Source organism: Oncorhynchus kisutch, linkage group LG22, assembly GCF_002021735.2.
Source record: "Oncorhynchus kisutch isolate 150728-3 linkage group LG22, Okis_V2, whole genome shotgun sequence".
Classification (NCBI taxonomy): Eukaryota; Metazoa; Chordata; class Actinopteri; order Salmoniformes; family Salmonidae; genus Oncorhynchus; species Oncorhynchus kisutch.
In genome coordinates this window covers 19,603,077-19,623,568 of record NC_034195.2, presented here as the reverse complement: position 1 = coordinate 19,623,568, position 20,492 = coordinate 19,603,077, and the positions used below count along the sequence as shown (strand labels likewise).

The window sequence follows — 20,492 nt, the reverse complement described above, 5'->3', positions numbered from 1 at the left end:
CATGAAGGGAGAAAAAACAAACAATATGGTTGGCAAATAATAGTCAAAACAGCTATATTCCCTCTGTTTCCCAAGGCAGTGTAGGAGTTGTCTGCTTGTCTAAACAGAGGAGAGGTGTGAACTTCACACATTACAGCTGGCACACTTCTTTTACCAGTGAGGTCTGCTGAGAGCCATGGGACTATTGGTCATTGAGAATGACAAGATTCTGCTGAAGGCCGGCAATGTGTTATGTAGATATAGGATAGTATTTGGGTTTTTATAGTTATTTGCATAATCTGCATTCCAAAACACAAATATAATAATTATAACTGTTTTTAACAGTCCCCACCCACTGGGCACAGACGTCAGTTCAACGTCTAGTTTTGATTTACATGTGGTTACGTTGTCAAATAATTTCACTGTGAAATCAAACAAAAAAAATGGTTTAAAAAAAAGAAGACCTTTTGCAAATCCAACCAGTTTTCCACATTGATTCAGCGTCATCACATTGCTTTTTTTTATGATGTGGAAACAACCTTGATTCAACCAGTTTTTGTCCTCTGTCCATATTAATTAATCAATACATCTGTCCATATTAAATAATCAATATATTCCTATCCGATACTGCCCAATTTAGTGAATTGTTAAAAACAATAATCTCTCCCACCATGAATTCTTGAACTTGATGCATATTTCATTCTAATCTGCCTGCCACCTAACACCTGGCTCTAGGATGGTGTTTCCCAGGAACTCCGTAAGTCTAGTGTGATCTGTACTTGGGCACTTTGAAGTCCAGGCACCCTGATGGTGCCATATCACACCTGCCTGTAGGATAAATTGGGGAGCAGCTCTGGGGTCCTCCAGTACTCCTCACAGCCTCTCCAAGGACAGCCAAACTGAAGATATTCATAGCTCAGAAAACACTGCAGTAATGGATTCCGTTGATTTCGCTAAACTCTTGTTTCTCCAGGCTGGAGAGCATCTGCTGGACAGTGATGGCTTTCTGAAGCCGAGCTGTCCCAGCTCCGACCCTGGTTATTACAGTGCCTGTAGTAGCCTGTCACCTGCCTCCTCCATTGACTCCTTCTGCCTCTCTCCCCCTTGTTTACAGTGGGGAGGTGGTCAGGAGAAGGAAGATTCCGACGCTTCCGGCTGCATCAGCCATGTTGCCAAAAGAAAGAGGATAGAAAAACTCCCAGCTCAGGAGAAGAGGTCTAGGTCCAAGTTCCCTGGGAAGAAGCGGGAGAGCGCCAGCGAGAGGGAGAAGCTGAGGATGAGAGACCTGACAAAAGCCCTCAACCACCTCAGGACCTACCTGCCCCCCTCTGTGGCTCCGGCTGGACAGACTCTGACCAAGATCGAGACCCTGCGCCTCACCATCAGGTACATCTCCCACCTGTCAGCCCAGCTAGAGCTCAGCGAAAAGGAGCCATGCCTGAAAAGAGAGATGGAAACCACACCACGCCAGTATATTCCACAATGCCCTCAGGGAAGCTCCATGTCTGGACAATGGTATCAGGAGAGACTACAGGGGAACATCCAGAGCAATGATCAATACTGTCTGCCACTGGTCACATCATGTACCAACAACACAGAACCACAACCAAACTACTTGACGTCAGCGGTCTCCTATCAGGACATGATCTTATATCCGGTAAATATGCCTCTATATCACCTCTATAATATTGTCTGTAATCTTCTAATTAATATTATCCAAAAGCAAACCATTGCTTCTGTTGAGAAAGAGCAATTTATAAAGCAGATAGATTATATCCCATGTCCTCTTTGAATTCTACATTTGATCTAAAACTAATAGGAATGTACTCTCTTCTACAGATGCACAACCAGGTGTTACAAAGTGACGTCAAGTCATTTGATATGGCCTACTACCAATAATGAGTGAAGAGGTGAAAACACCTGAAGATACAGTGCCTAGATCAGAGACATTATGGACAAAAAAATGTACCTAAATATCTATTTATAAACTGTGATATTGACAATTGTTGGTTGTTTCAATGAAAGTGATATGTATGCAGCTATTTATGAGATTATATTTTTCTAAATCTAATTTATGCGTGTCTTGGATCATATTTTTAATAAAAACAGACAATAATATTGCTTTGTGTATTTTATTAATTTAATAATTAAACAAACTCGAACATGTTTTGACCTTCAGTAAGCCTAATTACAATTTATGAAATATATCCATTGACTGATGAATATGAGGAATACTTCAAATGTGGCTACCTTAGTGAGATTAGTAAACAGGCCTACAACATTGTTTGTTTCAACTTTATAAACGAGTGGTATACCTTGAACCTTGATGCAAATGCTTGATGAGGATAAAACATCTGATAGTTACCTCTAACACATTAAGCCACCAATCCCGTGCAAGGACTAACCTAAAGTAGGCTAATTCTGCACAAATATTATGCAATTTGTAATCGTATAGTATCCCTGAATCGTCCTGCATCGCTCAGCTCACCTCAGCCTCGCCCAATCTATTTTTTTTTAAACAAACATTACTGTAGCCATATATTCGATGAAAATGCTTTTTTTTCTCAATAGATCGTTTTTGTTAGGACATATATGATTTTCATTGCAAACCAGAGATGAGATTTTTGCCAACTGGGCTCCCGTGTGGCGCAGCGGTCTAAGGCACGCCATCTCAGTGCAAGAGGGGTCATTACAGTAGCTGGTTCGAACCCAAGCTGCATCACATCCGGCCGTGATTGGGAGTCCGATAGGGAGGCACACGATTGGCCCAACGTCGTCCGGTTTTGGCCGTCATCGTAACAATGTGTTCTTAACTGACTTGCCTAGTTCTTTAAAGTTTTTTTTTTTATCAGCAGACATGCTGAGGGATGCTTTAAAAAAAATACAGTAGGCCATATTCCTATTGTATCCGACAAAAAAAAAGGCGCCCGGTAAGATGAAAATAAACTTCAGTTAACTATTGACAAAGATATTTACAAAAATATATACAGGTAAATCGGAGCAGATCTGCATATTAGGCTACAGCAGGTCGCATATTGTAACCTAACCTAACGTAGCGGTCGCAAAAGAAACGTCTGACCCTAGTTTTTGGTTTTCTGCGGAAAAGGAACCTAGGTTGAATTAGCTGAATCCATGAAAAAAGAATTACATCCGGTTGTTGGAAACGAATTGTAACTGCGTTTCTTTCTCACGCGTTGAAGGCGGAAACGAAGCTGACGTATCACTAGACGTACAGGCGGTTGGAGAGGAAACGGTATAAACATCCCATGACAAAAACTTTTTTACATTTTTATTTTTAACCTTTATTTAACTAGGCAAGTCAGTTAAGAACAAATTCTTATTTACAATGACGGCCTACCCTGGCCAAACCCAGGCGACGCTGGGCCAATTGTGCGCCGCCTTATGGGCACTCCACATCACGGCCGGATGTGATACAGCCTAACATCAATAGCTATAGGAAATATATACAATAGTGTCTAGTCATAGTACAAAAGTCAAATTTGCTATATTATTATATTACTCCCCTCACAACCTTTTTAGTATGTAAAATGTTAGAAGGCTTTAAACTAATAACTTTGTGTATTGGATGGTAGATCAAACACATATTCAATCTTCCTTACACAGGGGTGTTAATTGAACCATCATGGGGCTTGTAAGGGTTTCAGAGGATTATCAGGGGCTGGAAGTTGAGCTAATTGACAATAAAGCTTAATTTCTTCCTGGCCTGAGTAAACAAATGAGACCTATAAGCCCAGCAAAAGCCCTCTTTTGTTATTCATTCAGTACAGACAGCACCATGTTTACTCAAACGAGTAGCTTTTTCTGGGTGAAATATCATTTCAGATTCCACAAGACTGATCTACAGTAGCCTACATTAGTCCAATATCAAGATGGCAGTCATGAGGTATGTTTTTCTGTGCACAGCCATGATATACTGTAAATTGCTTGTAGAGTAAACCTTAATGAAGGGGGTGGGTGGTCAGACTAGGCAGGTAAAGCTTAAATCTCTGCATGTGCTGTGGGTGAGTCAAGGTGACAGCTAGTCCCCCTGCTATCCATGTGTCCTGATTCCCAGACAGTCAGTGGCAGAATGTCACACTCTGCATCTGTCCCTTTCCCATCTACTTGCTCTTGCCAACACTTTGAAGGCCATTAACATGACAGCTTGACATCCGTTTTGTAATGGACAGGTTTATTGTTTTTCAACAAAATAGCATATAATCAAAATTATTTCTCTGAAACTCTAACATAATAGAAGTTCATAGACACTCATAATATTATTGTGCTCTGGGAAATTGCAGTATGGTCCACTGAGAAAAATATGGTATATTGACTAAATGTTATCACCAGGAAGTTAATGACCTTACCCCAACATTTCTGATTTAAAAGCCCGGTGCAGTCTAAAACGTGATTTCCCTGTGTTTTATATTTCCACACTTTGAGGTTGGAATAATTCTGTGAAATTGTGAAAATTATGATAATGCCCTTTTAGTGTAAGAGCTGTTTGAAAACACTGCCTGAAATTTCTGCCTGTTTTGGTGGGAGGCGGTAAATTAGTTAATCGAGCAATAAGAGAGCTCCAAACCTCTCTGCCAACAGCTAGTTTTCAGTATTCCCATCACCACTCCAAGCACTCCGTCAGTCCTAGCAAAATTCTTGCTTGGGAAATTGCTCTTTGCTAAGAAGCTATTTTTATTTTTGACCATTTGAATTGAAAACAATCACAGCAACGTACTTAATTGTGACCCAGAAATGATTTGTTATTTAGATTTTTTTTTAAACTACTGCATTAGATGTTTAACATACAATTAAAAACCCAGCAAATAATCCAAGCACTTTGTCTGCCATAGTAAAATAACATATTTAAGCCTGTTGGACAACCAAAGCATTGAGGAGTTTAGGCAATCTCACTCAAGAACCATTCCCACACTTTATTCTTGTTCTCATCCACCCATTTGATATTGGCTGTAGTTCTCTCAATGGCCTGCTCCAAAGCCAAGGTCCCTGAGCCAAAACCAATCTTAGAGTTGTCCTCCTTGAATTTCTGGAGCTGACATCATGAAAAACAAAGTTACATTTTAGTCTTAGTAACTATTCCCCAGGTCATTGGTGTGAATGAGAATGTGTTCTATATTTGACTAAATACAAATATAGTCAGTACAATTCTTAATAAAGTAAGCTATTTATTAACAGTACAGCTAAAGAAAGTACTGTATACCCAGTCATTGAAACACTTCAATTAAAACATTACCTGCTCAAGTTCAGCTTTAGTTGAGAATCTCATTGTCACACCACTTATAAGATTGGCAAATGAGAAGGATCCAACACCATACCTAGGAATTATGACAATTACAATTTAATAATGTCCATACACAAACCAAGTATACACTGAGTGTACAAAATATTAAGAACACCTGCTCTTTCCATGACTAGGTTCACCTCGTCAGTCTATGATCCCTTATTGATGTCACTTGTTAAATCCACTTCAAATCAGTGTAGATGAAGTGGGAGGAGACAAGTTATAGAAGGATTTTTAAGACTTCAGACAACTGAGACATGGATTGTGTATGTGTGCCATTCAGAGGGTGAATGGGCAAGACAAAATATGTAAGTGCCTTTGAACGGGGTACGGTAGTAGGTGCCAGGCGCACTGGTTTGTGTCAAGAACTGCAACACTGCTGGGTTTTTCACGCTCAACAGTTTCGTGTGTGTATCAAGAATGGTCCACTACCCAAAGGGCATCCAGCCAACTTGACACAACTGGGACGCATTGAAGTCAACATGGGCCAGCATCCCTGTGGAACGCTTTGGACACCTTGTAGAGTCCATACCCAGACGAACTGAGGTTGTTCTGAGGGCAACAGAGGGTGCAACTCAATATTAGGAAGGGTGTTCCTAATGTTTTGTACACTCACTGTATTTGATTTACTGATATAAGTGCCTTTTGGGGGTACAACTTACTGTGTGAACATGTACTCCCAGTTCTGTGTCACAAAGTCCCAAGCCAATGTTTGGCCTTGAACATTACTGGAGATGTACACGATGACAGACGTTGCATCCTGCTTACGGATTTTGTCTGAATCCAAAGTGTATCTCAGGTACCTGAATTGAGTCCATAGAGTATTGATACGTTTAGACAGATTGTTATAATTTACTGTATTTGTCAATATGAAGACAATGGAAAGTGAAAACAGTTCAATATGATACAATGTAGTCGGAAAGTATTCAGACCCCTTGACTTTTTCAAAAATGTGTTACGTTACAGCCTTATTCTAACATTTATTAAATAAATACAATTCCTCAGCAATCTACACACAATAGCCCATAATGACAAGGCGAAAACATATATATATTTTTTTAACAATTTGATTGGAGTCCACCTATGGTAAATTCAATTGATTGGACATGATTTGGAAAGGCACACACATCTGTCTATATAACATCTCACAGTTCACAGTGCATGTCAGAGCAAAAACCAAGCCATGAGGTCTAACGAATTGTCCGTAGAGCTCTGAGACAGGATTGTGTCGAGGCACAGATCTGGGGAAGGGTACCTAAACATTTCTTCAGTATTGAAGGACCCTAAGAACACAGTGGCCTCCATCATGCTTAGATGGAAGAAGTTTGGAACCACCCAGAGCTGACCACCCGGCAAAACTGAGCAATCGGGGGAGAAGGACCTTCGTCAGGGAGGGTTTTTTCGGCGGCAGGGACTGGGAGACTAGTCAGGATCGAGGCAAAGATGAATGGAGCAAAGTACAGAGAGATCCTCGATGAAAACCTACTCCAGAGCGCTCAGGACCTCAGACTGGGGCGAAGGTTAACCTTTCAACAGAACAACGACCCTAAGCACACAGCCAAGCCAGTGCAAGGGTATCTTTGGGATAAATCTCTGAATGTCTTTGAGTGGCCCAGTCAAAGCCCAGACTTGAACCCGATCGAACATCTCTGGAGAGACCTGAAAATAGCTGTGCAGTGAAGCTCCCCATCCAACCTGACAGAGCTTGAGAGGATCTGCAGAGAAGAATGGGAGAAACTCCCCAAATACAAGTGTGCCAAGCTTGTACATCATACCCAAGAAGACTTGAGTGTAATCGCTGCCAAAAGTGCTTAAAAAAAGTATTGAGTAAAGCTTCTGAATACTTATGTAAATGTGATGTTTTTATTTTGAATACATTTGCAAACATTCCTAAAAAAACAATTTTGGCTTTGTCATTGTAGGGTATTGTGTGTTGATTGATGAGGGGAAATAAACATTTAATCCATTTTAGAATAAGGCTGTAACGTAACAAAATGTTGAAAGAATCAAGTGGTCTGAATACTTTCCGAATGTCTAATAGTACCCTCACAAAATAACCAGATGTACCCTACTTATTCAGAAGTTCATGGTCCTTAGTACATGCCAGAGATGACATCAGTTTGTCTGCATCGCTGGCAATAGTGGCAGTCTTGAACATGTTCCAACCAAAATCCCACTCTGCAGCCCCGCCTGCTGCAATGGCACTGCAGTACACTGTCATCCTCAAATTAGGATGTATCCTGATATCAAATGTTTTACATTGTTGTTACAGAGTAGTATTCTTTGTTGTTGAAAACCACGCAAAAATTCCAGATATACGGTAGTATAGGCTAAATTATTGATACCAGACACTTCCTATAGTTTATAAATCAATGGATAACCAATATGAACTCACAAATTGTTGTCAGGGTCAGCCTTCCATTGACTGTACCAGCTTTTAGTCAGATTCTGACACTCAACCAGTCCACTGCTACAGGCCATCCTAATGGCATTCACCTGGTTGTACCTGGAAGTGAAAGGTATTCCTTCTTGTTATTATAAAGCCTTATACTCATTTCAGACCACATCAAATACACTATATCAATGCTCTGGATCATTCCACTCACTGCTCATTATGCCCATCAGGAACTTTACTCCAGTCTGCAGTAATGGTCTTGAAGTGTTGAAAAAGGGGTGTCACTAGATTCCTCACATAATGCTATGACAAGGACAGAGAATAAGATGCTAAGTATGTATTAAAGTGAGATCAGTATATCTATATCAGTCTCGAAATATCTCATGTCTAATTGTCACAAATTAAATGACATTCTACCTGCATAGTCCCATAGACCTCAGTGCGATCAAACATGAGGTAAAAATAATCCAAGTTGTTCAGAGCCGACTCCCACGGTACATATTCAATTTCTTTGGAGAGGTATTTTGTAGTTTTCAGAGCTAATGTTGTGGGAATGAACTTTGCCCTGTGTAGAGAAATAAGGTTTAGAAATACAATCACCAAAATATGATGCACACAACACTTTGTGACATTGTGGTGGTTCAAAAACGTCGAAACCCCAACCTTGCTAGATTAAAAGCATCATCCACAAGTTGTGCTCTGTTGATAACTGGTATGACCTGCAAGAAAAACAAAAATCTGACTCTTATCAATGTTGTATTGAAGCAAAAAAACAGTAAAACCCTTCGAACATGTGATGAGTCTGTTTTTCCTTTTACCTGGTGATTAGTGCTCAGTTGGAAGAGGAGACGTTCCCAGTTGCCAAGGTCATAGTTAACCCTGTAGTATCCAGTCACATTGATGTTTGCTAGTACCCAGTGACCACTTGTCAATTTATTGTTTAGGGCTGAGGGGGGAAATGAATTCATGACAGTGAAGCTACGGAGAGTAGATCAAATCTGATCTACTGACTATTTTATGTGTTCATATTCGTCCACAGTTTTCTACAGACGGCACTAGTTAAAAGGTTCTGTATCCATACCCTCTTTCTCAAGCAGCCATATCTCTTTCTGAACCACTCCTGCTTCCATCCATTTGATTGGTACTATCCACTCGTACCTAGGCACCAAAATGAACTGGGCTTTTGTATTATATATAATCTTAATCATATGTAATACATGAAAATGCTATGACCATTCATTACATATACAGTGCTTTCGGAAAGTATTCAAACCCCTTGAGTTTCCATTTTCTTAGGTTACAGCCTTATTCTGAAATTGATTAAATGTTTTTTTCCCCCCTCATCAATATATCATAATGACGAAGCAAAAATTAAATATCATATTTACCAAAGTATTCAGACCCTTTACTCAGTACTTTGTTGAAGTACCTTTGGCAGCAATTACAGCCTTAAGTCTTCTTGGGTATGACGCTACCAGCTTGGCACACCTGTATTTGGGGAGATTCTCCCATTCTTCTGCCCAGATCCTCTAAAGCTCTGTGAGGTTGGATGGGGAGCGTTGCTGCACAGCTATTTTCAGGTCTCCCCAAAGATGTTCGATCGGGTTCAAGTCCGAGCTATGGCTGGGCCATGCAAGGACATTCAGAGACTTGTCCTGAAGCCACTCCTGCGTTGTCTTGGCTGTGTGCTTAGGGTCGCCCTGTTGGAAGGTGAACCTTCGCCCCGGTCTGAGGTCCTGAGAGCTCTGGAGCAGGTTTTCATCAAGAATCTCTCTTTACTTTAATCCCAAGAGTCTTGGTGGTTCCAAACTTCTTCCATTTAAGAATGATAGATGCCACTGTGTTCTTGGGGACCTTCAATGCTGCAGAAATGTTTTGGTTCTTTTCCCCAGATCTGTGCCTTGACACAATCCTGTCTCGTAGCTCTACGGAAAATTCCTTCGCTCTCATGGCTTGGTTTTTGCTTTGACATGCACTGTCAACTATGAGACCTTATATAGACAAGTGTATACCTTTCCAAATAATGTCTAATCAATTGAATTTACCACAGGTGGACTCCAATCCATTTGTAGAAACAGCTCAAGGATGATCAATGGAAACAGGATGCACCTGAGCTCAATTTTGAGTCTCATAGCAAAGGGTCTGAATATTTATGTCAATAAGTTATTACTTTTTTTAGTGTTCTATACATTTAACCAACATTTCTAAAAACCTGTTTTCACTTTGTCATTATGTGGTATTGTGTGTAGATTTCTGAGGAAATTGTTTCATTTAATCCATTTTAGAATAAGGCTGTAACATAACAAAATATGGAAAAAGTCAAGTGGTCTGAATACTTTCAGAAGGCACTGTATATCTCTCCAGACCAGTCAGACGTACTTGAAGTCAGATGGTGGTACACTCCCCACAGAATCAGGGTCCAGTAAGAAGTGCTTCTGGGTGATCAGTCCAGTGGCTGTGTTTATGGTGACCACTGGGAAGCCCATCTGAAGGACCCAGCGGTTCATGATGTCATGCACTGTACCAGGAAGTTCCATGTCACTGGCATCTACTGCCTAGAGAGGGAGACACACAGGAGAATGATTAGAGATAGTATTATGTTTCCTGTACCATAGGAGGGCAGCATTTTCATAATTCAGAAGTCCACATTCTCATTGACATGACTGTAAATAGAATGTGAGCTCGGTCAGTATCATTTGCTGCTGTAAAGGCACACATAATATCCAGGCTGTATCACATCTGGCCGTGACTGGGAGTCTCATAGGGTGGCGCACAATTGGCCCAGCGTCGTCCGGGTTTGGCCAGGGTAGGCCATCATTGTAAATAAGAATTTGTTCTTAACTGACTTGCCAAGTTAAATAAAGGTTAAATAAATACATTTTCTCCACATTCTTGGGGAATGTGTAGTACTGCCACAGATGAATAATTCATTCCAACAGTACAAAGTAACTAGCTGAAAATAGGACTAGCCAATGCACGTTATTGATAGTTTCTAAGGGACTTACTCGTTGTAGATGATCCCAAAGGTCTGTCCCCACTGTGTTGTTGTAGGCAAAGTGATTCAGGTAGCTCTAGAGGATAAATATGTATTCTGCACTTAGAACAATTAATCATAGGCAATATATTCTACAGTTAATAATGAGAAATTCACTTTCAAGGGGTCTACTCACTTGTTTTCCTCTCACACACTATGCAAACAGCATTCCTTAATGCTTAACATAACTATGATAAATGTGTATCATATCAAGAGAAGATCCTGGGCTGTAGCAGTGCCTTGGGACGGTAAGAAATACATACACTTAGTCCTTGGACGAAGACTGGTTCAGTTAGAAAATCTGACAGCATTCTCAACACTGATGCCCCCTGTAGAGAGAGTACAAAATGGCTGAAAACTAAAATGCTTTCAAAACAGAAATAATTCAACAGAAATTGAAGAGTATAGGTTGTAGAATACTATCATTCACAACTACATGAACATATCTATTTTTATTTATTTATTTTTATTTAACTTTTTTTTTTTTTTTTAAGTATTCACATCCCTTTAATTTTTCCACATTTGTTGTGTTGCAGCCTGATGTCAGATGGTGGTACACTCCCCACATATTCAGAGTCCAGTAGGAAGTGCTTGTGTGTGTGTGTTTATGGTGACCACTGGGAAGCCCATCTGAAGGACCCAGTGGTTCATGATGTCATGCACAGTACCAGGAAGTTCCATGCCACTGGCATCTACTGCATAATTCCACAATGTCAAAGTGGAATTATGTTTTCATAATGAATATGAATCATATGTGAATTATTTTCAATTTAATTAAAAATGAAAAGCTGAAATGTCATGAGTAAATAATTATTCAACCCCTTTGTCATGGTAAGCCTAAATAAGTTCAGGAGTAAAAATGTGCATAGACTCACTCTGTGTGTGGTAATAGTGTTTAACCTGATTTTTTAATGACTACCTCATTTCTGTACCCCACACGCAAATACCGTGCATTCAGAAAGTATTCAAACGCCTTGACTTTTTCCACATTTTGTTACATTACAGCCTTATTCTAAAATGGATAAAACAAAATGTTTTCTCGTCAATCTACACACAAAGGACATAGCAAAAACAGGTTTTAGAAATTTTAGCAAATGTATTAAAAATAGAAAACTGAAATGTCACATTTACATAAGTATTCGGACCCTTTACTCAGTACTTTGTTGAAGAACCTTTGGCAGTGATTACAGCCTCAAGTCTTCTTTGGTATGATGCTACAAGCTTGGCACACCTGTATTTGGGGGAGTTTCTCCCATTCTCCTCTGCAGATCCTCTCAAGCACTGTCAGGTTGGATGGGGAGCGTTGCTGCACAGCTATTTTCAGGTCACTCCAGAGATGTTCGATCGGGTTCAAGTCCGGGCTCTGGCTGTGCCACTCAAGGACATTCAGAGACTTGTCCCGAAGCCACTCCTGCATTGTCCTGTTGAAAGGTGAACCTTCGCCCCAGTCTGAGGTCCTGAGCGCTCGGGAGCACGTTTTCAACAAGGATCTCTCAACCTTGCTCCGTTCATCTTTCCCTCGATCCTGACTAGTCTCCCAGTCCCTGCCTCTGAAAAACATCCCCACAACATGATGCTGCCACCACAATGCTTCACCGTAGGGATGGTGCCAGATTTCCTCCAGACGTGACGCTTGGCATTCAGGCCAAGGAGTTCAATCTTAGTTTCATCAGACCAGAGAATCTTGTTTCTCGTGGCCTGAGAATCCTTTAGGTGCCTTTTGGCAAATTCCAAGCGGGCTGTCGTGCCTTTTACTCAGGAGTGGCTTCTGTCTGGCCACTCTACGATAACAACCTGATTGGTGGAGTATTGCAGAGATGGTTGTCCTTCTGGAAGGTTCTCCCATCTTCACAGAGGAGCTCTGGACCTTCTCCCCCGAATGCTCAGTTTGGCCAGGCGGCCATCTCTAGGAAGTGTCTTGGTGGTTCCAATCTTCCATTTAAGAATGATGGAGGCCACTGTGTTCTTGGGGATCTTAAATACTGCAGACATTTTTTGGTACCTTTCCCCAGATCTGTGCCTCGACACAATCCTGTCTCGGAGTTCTACGGACAATTCCTTTGACCTCATGGCTTGGTATTTGCTCTGACAACTGTGGGACCTTATATAGACATGTTTACTTTTCCAAATCATGTCCAATCAATTGAATTTACCCCAGGTGGACTCCAATCAAATTCTAGAAACATCTCAAGGATGATAAATGGAAACAGGATGCACCTGAGCTCAATTTTGAGTCTCATATCAACGGGTCTGAATACTTATGTAAATAAGGTATATCTGTTTTTTTTTTATAAATTTGCAAACATTCTAAAAACCTGTTTTCGCTTAGTCATTATGGGGTATTGTGTGTAGATTGATCAGGATAAAAAAATATATATTTTTGAATAAAGCTGTAACGTAACAATGTGGAAAAAGGGAAGGGGTCTGAATACTTTCCGAATGCACTGTATCTGTAAGGTCCCTCAGTTGAGCAGTGAATTTCAAACACAGGTTCAACCACAAAGACCAGGGAGGTTTTCCAATACCTTGCAAAGAAGGGCACCTATTGGTAGATGGGTAAAAAAAAAAGCAGACATTGAATATTCCTTTGAACATGGTGAAGTTATTAATTACACTTTGGATGGTGTATCAATACACCCAGTCACTACAAAGATACAGGTGTCCTTCCTAACTCAGTTGGCCAATGGTGACGTTAAAACAGTTTCAAAAAATGTGGCAAGGCATTTAAGTTTTTGTCCTGAATACAACGTGCTATTTTTGGGGAAAATCCAATAAAACACATTACTGACTACCACTCTTCATATTTTCAAGCATACTGGTGGCTGCATCATGTTATGGGTATGCTTGTAATCGTTAATGACTGAGGAGTTTTTCAGGATAAAAAAGAAATGAAATGGAGCTAAACACAGGCAAAATCCTAGAGGAAAACCTGGTTTCGTCTGCTTTCCACCAGACACTGGGAGATGAATAAACATTTAATCAGGACAATAATCTAAAACACAAGGCCAAGTCTACACTGGAGTTGCTTACCAAGAAGACAGGGAATGTTCCTGAGTGGCAGAGTTACAGTTTTGACTTAAATCTACTTGAAAATCTATGGATAGATGGTTGTCTAGCAATTTCCAACAACCAATTTTACAGGGCTTGAAGAAATTTGGAAAGAATAATGTGCAAATGTTGCACAATCCAGGTGTGTAAACTCTTAGAGACTAACCAAGAAAGACTCACAGCTGTAATCTCTGCTTTTCACTTTGTCACTATGGGGAATTGTGTGTAGATGGGTGAGATTTTTCAAATGTAATTCATTTTGAATTCAGGCTCTAACACAAAATGTGGATTAAGTAAAGTGGTATGAACACTATTCTGAAGGCACTGTACATTGTCTTATGTTTACCTTGCTGTAAGAGATTACATCAAACTGTTCACTGATTTGCTCAGGCTTCTGGATGTCATCGTCTTTGGAGGACAGGGGGTGAGAGGAAGCCAAAGCATCCACTGCAAACACCCTGTGCACCTCATCAAGAACTATGAGATCTTTCTGTGGAGGAGAAAGATAGGGCTGTAGTATACTGTACATGTTGTGACTTTGTGACTGCTTGTACACAGAAAGTTAGATTACTAGTCACATCTGGCACCACTATCACCTTTTTATCAAATGCTAACGGGAGGGGATGGATGTGTGTCTTGTCTTTAATGGGAAACCTTACCACGTTCCAAGTGGATTCAGCATAATCCGCCCCAAGATATGACACGTAGGATGCAAAGCCCTCATTCAGCCAGACTTCATTCCACCATCTCAGGGTCACTAGATTTCCAAACCACTGACGAAAAGAAAGACCATGACAGATAAAAATTAAATGAATGTTTGAATTAGTCTTTTTAAGAACGAGCTATGATAGTCTGATTTCCTGGACTGTATCCTACCATGTGTGCAAGTTCATGTGCAATGATGGTGGCTGTTCTCTCCTTGTTTCCATTGGAGGATGTTAAAGGATCGTAAAGCAGATTTGTTTCCCTGTAGGTAACTAGTCCCCAATTCTCCATGGCCCCAAAATAGAAGTCAGGAAGGGCAATCTGGTCTATACAGGAATGTTTGAAAAGAAATTCAACAATTATTTTATTTTCCAAAACAAATCATGATGATATCATTTGCAAATCACGTGGTCAATTTAAAATCTTACCTGATTTGGAGAGAGGGTAGGTGGTATTGTAATACACCTCAAAAAAGGACAGGATTGGTCCTGTTAGATTGAGCGCATATTCTCCATGTCCTTCACTGATGGATTTTCTACGAGCCCAGATCCGAATCTGCGCGGACAGGCCAGGAGATTTATTCCAATCACAACTCTTACTGATGTAAAAACTTACAGTACACTTTGTACTGTAAACACCCACCCAACATAGACAAGAACCATCACTGGTTAGATTACGGTTGAGAAAGTACACAATACATCCACAGGCTCAGCAAGAGCGTACCTTGTATGATTGTTGTTACTGCAGTTGAAATTATGCAAACATTGAGTTGATTTCATTACCAGAATATCTCCCTCCCGAGCGCTGATAAATGAATAGTCACAGACAATCAGGGCCAGTAGGTAGGTTGACATGCTCTTGGTTGGCTCAAATCTGGTCTGTGTGACAGCCTCTGTGTATACGGTGGCGTTAACTATTTCTAAAGAAGATCAGGAACAGATTGTCAGGACAATATGATCCCTTGAAAGAAGGGCTGTCAAATGGTTTCAGTATAAACAGTAACATAATACAGTATTTAGTTTAAAGGTGCAATATGAAGAAATCACTCCGCCATTTCCTGGTTGCTAAAATTTGAATAGTTTGCCTAATTTCAGTTTATGTGACGAACAAGCAATGCATAGTGTAGAGAATCATTGTACCATCTAAACCGCTGTGAAATATATTTTCATTAACCAAAAATATTAGATTTTCAGCTGATTGAAGCTGGTGTATAAAACCGAAAGCAAAAGACGCAAAAATGAAATTTAAGATTGGGAAGCATAGAAACAGCACGCATAGAACATATCTACAGCTTTTTAGACCTGCTTTCATAACTTATATTTCTATGTGAATTTGGTCAGGTTGCCCAAAAAGCTACATTTTGCAGCTTTAAATAGTTGTGATTCCTGGAAACTAGGGCTATGTTTGGATGGATATAGCCGTTTCAACTAATCTGGCTCCTTGCCGTTTGACAGGGCCACAGTCCCACAGGGATGGAGGAGTGTGATGTGGAAGACTGCTTTCCTCGCAGGCTCATCAAAACAAGGGAAAGTTTTCCTGGTGTGAGTAGGGTGCATCTGAGAGGTAGCTATAACCCTGTGAAGGACAAGCATAGTTTGATTATTACTGAGTCTGTGTGTGTCAAAATCAAGAGTATAAGGTGTACCACCATTGAGGTTACACCATTTAGACATACATTCACATTGAATACAAGATTCATGATATGCATAATATTACGTAGCTGAGTATCTGTGTATTGTTGTACAAAGGTTGGTAAACAAACAGCGTCTGGGACATTTTAAAGGGAAGACTATAATCACTCACTCCTCTAAAGCTACTTCCTGTTTCACTGTGGGAAAAAAACTTCAGGTTCCTGTTTTTCAGTGGAAACCCACCTCTTGATTTGTACATATTTACGATACACACTTTTGCTGAATGTAAATGATTAGATATGACTGAGTTTATTTAACCTATTAGAGTTTTCAATGCAGTATGACACTGAGTACTGATACGTTTTGTGAGAAATGGAAGAAAATATTAAACATTTAAGTCATGTAGCAGATGCTCTTATGCAGAGTGACTTACAGGAGGGGGGTTACTAAGCTATATGGAATTGTTTTAAGAAGGTCATATCAAGGATCATTTAGCTCTTTGATTATGAATGTTAAGACCCCTTGAAGTATCCATTTATTTATGGCCTTACTGCTATTAGCCCATAGAAACACATTGAATAACAGATAACAGTCCCAAAAAATATCAAAAGGAAGTTTGTTCTGAAGTGTCTCTCCTATATCTGAGAGACATAAGATAGATCAGGAAACATTTGTTTGTTTTTTACATGTATTTAACCCCATATGTTTGGCATTAAACAGTCTCAATATATACAGTGCCTTCGGAAAGTACTCAAGACTCTTTGACTTTTTCCAGCCTTATTTCAAATAATAATGATTATTTAATTTTTAAAAAAATACTCAGCAATCTAAACACAATACCCCATAATGATAAAGTGAAAAACTGTTTTTTACAACTTCCAGAAGGACAACTGAGATGGTTGTCCTTCTGGAAGGTTCTCCCATCTCCACAGCACTCCACCAATCAGGCCTTTATGGTAGACTGGCAAGACGGAAGCCACTCCTCAGTAAAAGGCCCACTTGGAGTTTGCCAAAAGTGACCTTAAGACTCTCAGACCATGAGAAACAAGATTCTCTGGTCTGATGAAACCAAGATGAAATGATTTGGTCTGAATGTCAAGCGTCACATCTAGAGGAAACCTGGCACCATCCCTACAGTGAAGCATGTTTTTTTTAATACTTTTGCAAAAAAATGATAAAAACCTGTTTTTGCTTTGTCTTTATGTGTCACGCCCTGGCCATAAAGAGGCTTTTTATTCTCTTTTGGTTAGGCCAGGGTGTGACTAGGGTGGGCGTTCTATGTTATTTTTTCTATGTTTTTGTATTTCTTTCTTTTTGGCCAGGTATGGTTCTCAATCAGGGACAGCTTTCTGTCGTTGTCTCTGATTGAGAACCATACTTAGGTAGCTCTTGCCCACATGGGTTTTGTGGGTAGGTATTTTCTGTTTAGTGTGTTTTGCACCTGACGGAGCTGTTTCGGTTGTTTATTTTGTTCCTTGTTGTATTTAGTGTTCAGTTTATTAAAATAATGATGAACACTTACCACGCTGCATCTTGGTCCTCACCTTCTTCCACCAACAGCCATTACATTATGGGGTATTGTGTGTAGATTGATAAGGGGAAAAACTATTTAATCAATTTTAGAATAAGGCTGTGATGCAACAAAATGTGGAAAAAGTCTAGGGGTCTGAATACTTTTCGAAGGCACTGTACTTCCATTCATTTTTTCAGACTTTCAGATGAGTCTTGTGAGGCCTGTGGGCAACCTAGAGCAAAACAACTGACATTTCACCTTTGCACAGAGGTGTCATATTAATGTGTAGCCCAAACGGTTTGGACGCTACAGACAGAAGTTGTTGTACCAACTCCTGATACTTGTGGAGGTCGTAGAGCAAAACAGAGAACACCATCGTGTTCGAGAGAGTCTCGGCTTTCCATAAATGGGTCATAACAGTTTGTAGGCCAAACCAGACGCTACAGACAATTTTGTGAGAAGACCGATTTCCGGGATGTCTCATGGTCTGACAAGCATCGTTCTAACTCTGTCACCTTTTACCGCATATTTTTTATTTATTTTACCTGTATTTAACTAGGCAAGTCAGTTAAGAACAAATTCTTATTTACAATGACGGCCTAGTGAGTTAACTACCTTGTTCAGGGGCAGGATGACAGATTTTTACTTGTCAGCTCGGGATTCAATTTAGCAAACTTTTGGTTACTAGTCCAACGCTCTAACCACTAGGCTACCTGCCGCCCCAATGCAGAAGATGCAGAAGTGCGACATAGACGGATGCGGTCGATTGAGACAAAAATGCAAAAATATCTCGAGCTTAAACGGACAGATTTTTATGTTGATTGTTGTATTATGCTAATGAGATTTCCGTGCAGGCGCAGACATCAACCTTAGGGGCTCAAGAGCACATCGGCATACATTTCATCTAGTTGGCCCCGGGATTAGAAACCAGTGACCTTTCGGTTACTGGCCCAACACTCTTAACCACTAGGTTACCTGCTGCTATTATCATAATGAAAGTTCAATTGACTCACTTTTTAACTCCATCTTCTTCATATTCACTCCTATAGAAACCTGCTAGGTCATCAGCCAGCTCCCCAACAAACACTGTGTCCAGCTGGTAGGATTCTCCAACAGCTAACTTGCCATTCAGTTCCAATACCAGGAACTGAGTTGTTGGCTGTAGCCAGGATTTCTTTATGGTTGGTGCGGGTATGCTACCGAGAGCAGACAGTTTAGCCAGATGGTCATCCCCCCACTTGGTGTAGTTCAGCTTGTTGGAGTGTATGAGGATCAGGTCCGTCTCCTTCACACATTGGAAGACCACATAGGATTTCCCTGTGAAGATGTAGAGGCCTTGTGCGTTGACGGTGAGTCGGGGCCACAGGGTTAGGTTGTAGTGGTCAGGCTTCAGAGTGTCTGGGAGACGGTACTTGTCCCATGGGGCAACGATCTCTACGCTATCTGTCAGTGCAATAGCCCACAATGTAACGATGGTCGCCACAGAGAGGACTCCCAGCACAACACAGAGAATAAAGAACTTGCTGATTTTGCAGGATTTCTCCATGTCCTAGAGGAGTCTCAGCACGCACTAAGTGAGAGGGCTGAGCTGATATCAGTGCTTCCCTTCAAAATTAATGGATGATCTATTTAGTAGTAGCTTTTGTGGGTGGGGAGTTGCTGACAACTTAAAGAAGATAAGAGAGAAAAATGGGCAGTAATAACTTTTTATTGTGTTGTTCCATAAGCAACTGGCATTTTTACACATTCATCGATCACCATTCCAGGGATGACCAGGGTTGGGTAGGTTATTTTCTAAATGTAATCTGTTACAGTTACTAGTTACCTGGACAAAATTGTAACCAGCAACGTAACCTTTGGATTACCAAAACTCCAATGTAATCTAATTACATTCAGTTACTTTTAGATTACTTTCCTTTTAAGAGGCACGAGAAGAAGATACAAATGTAGGTTACCAATTGAATGACATCTATTGCAGGATAAATCAATGTTAAAGTTTACATAGCTGGCCATATATGAATGTTAAATTGTACTTGATGGGTTGGTTATGTAGGCTTCTTCTATAACCCATAGCTTTCTACTACATTAAATTATATCTTTACATTAATATGTATAATTTTTAAGTCCAAAAATGGATGTAGCAACTACAGATTGCAGTCTATCAAATGTGTGTGAGTTTGAGCATGTGTCCATTAGGCCTATGGATGTATTTTTTTATGAGCATGAATTAGATTGAGTAACAAAAGCCCTACATTTATTCCAAAGGCTGGGATCCGCACTATGCAGCTGTTGCAAGAGCTCATTTTTTGCTGTCCACTGGTTTCAAAACCAATGATTGATAGGCAGCTTAAGTTTCTTGAATTCAACCATTATTGGGTTCAAATACACATTTAGATTTGTGAACAGCCATCCACAACAATCACAATCCAACCAAAGGCGCAAATAGCTAAATCAGAGAGTAGCAGTATGATTTATATCAATGCTCTATGTACAGTACCATTCAAAAGATTGCACACGCCTATTCATTCAAGGGTTTTTCTTAATTTTTACTATTTTCTACATTGTAGAATAATAGTGAAGACACACAATTATGAAATTACACATGGAATTATGTAGTAACCAAAAAAGTGTTAACCAATTTAAAATGTATTTTATATTTGAGATTCTTCAAAGTAGCCACCCTTTGCCTTGATCACAGCTTTGCACACTCTTGGCATTCTCTCAACCAGCATCATGAGGTATTCACCTGGAATGAATTTAAATTAACAGGTGTGCCTTGTTAATTTGTGGAATTTCTTTCCTTCTTAATACATTTGAGCCAATCAGTTGTGTTGTGGAAAGGGGTGGTATACAGAACCACTACTAAAAGGACACCAATAAGAAAAAGA

At 40.1% G+C, this 20,492-nt stretch overlaps 2 protein-coding genes across 2 annotated transcripts; one reads left to right on the top strand and one right to left on the bottom strand.

The window, feature by feature from the left end:
• Window positions 1–913: 913 nt before the first annotated feature.
• mespab (mesoderm posterior ab) lies at window positions 914–1,878 on the top strand. Its single transcript, XM_031802189.1, has 2 exons — window positions 914–1,636; window positions 1,819–1,878. Exons 1-2 carry the CDS (start codon window positions 914–916, stop codon window positions 1,876–1,878), a joined length of 783 nt encoding a protein of 260 aa, XP_031658049.1.
• Window positions 1,879–4,150: 2,272 nt separating this feature from the next.
• Window positions 4,151–19,183, bottom strand: LOC109867680 (aminopeptidase N-like). Its single transcript, XM_031801765.1, has 20 exons — window positions 18,618–19,183; window positions 15,905–16,035; window positions 15,243–15,379; window positions 14,889–15,015; window positions 14,632–14,786; window positions 14,415–14,528; window positions 14,102–14,245; window positions 10,971–11,036; window positions 10,679–10,744; window positions 10,053–10,228; window positions 8,755–8,831; window positions 8,492–8,619; window positions 8,337–8,392; window positions 8,091–8,238; window positions 7,885–7,976; window positions 7,674–7,784; window positions 7,351–7,518; window positions 5,941–6,081; window positions 5,231–5,312; window positions 4,151–5,029 (listed from the first exon to the last, which is right to left on the bottom strand). Exons 1-20 carry the CDS (start codon window positions 19,148–19,150, stop codon window positions 4,877–4,879), a joined length of 2,805 nt encoding a protein of 934 aa, XP_031657625.1. The 5' UTR covers window positions 19,151–19,183; the 3' UTR covers window positions 4,151–4,876.
• Between the last annotated feature and the right edge of the window lie 1,309 nt (window positions 19,184–20,492).

Excerpts from the sequence above, each read along its gene's own strand:
- mespab (XM_031802189.1), top strand. The coding sequence starts at position 914 with ATGGATTCCGTTGATTTCGCTAAACTCTTGTTTCTCCAGGCTGGAGAG. Across the intron at positions 1,637-1,818 it reads AGGACATGATCTTATATCCG|ATGCACAACCAGGTGTTACA; the intron begins GTAAATATGCCT and ends TCTCTTCTACAG.
- LOC109867680 (XM_031801765.1), bottom strand. The coding sequence starts at position 19,150 with ATGGAGAAATCCTGCAAAATCAGCAAGTTCTTTATTCTCTGTGTTGTG. Across the intron at positions 16,036-18,617 it reads GAAGAAGATGGAGTTAAAAA|GGTTATAGCTACCTCTCAGA; the intron begins GTGAGTCAATTG and ends TGTCCTTCACAG. Across the intron at positions 14,787-14,888 it reads CTACCCTCTCTCCAAATCAG|ACCAGATTGCCCTTCCTGAC; the intron begins GTAAGATTTTAA and ends ATTCCTGTATAG.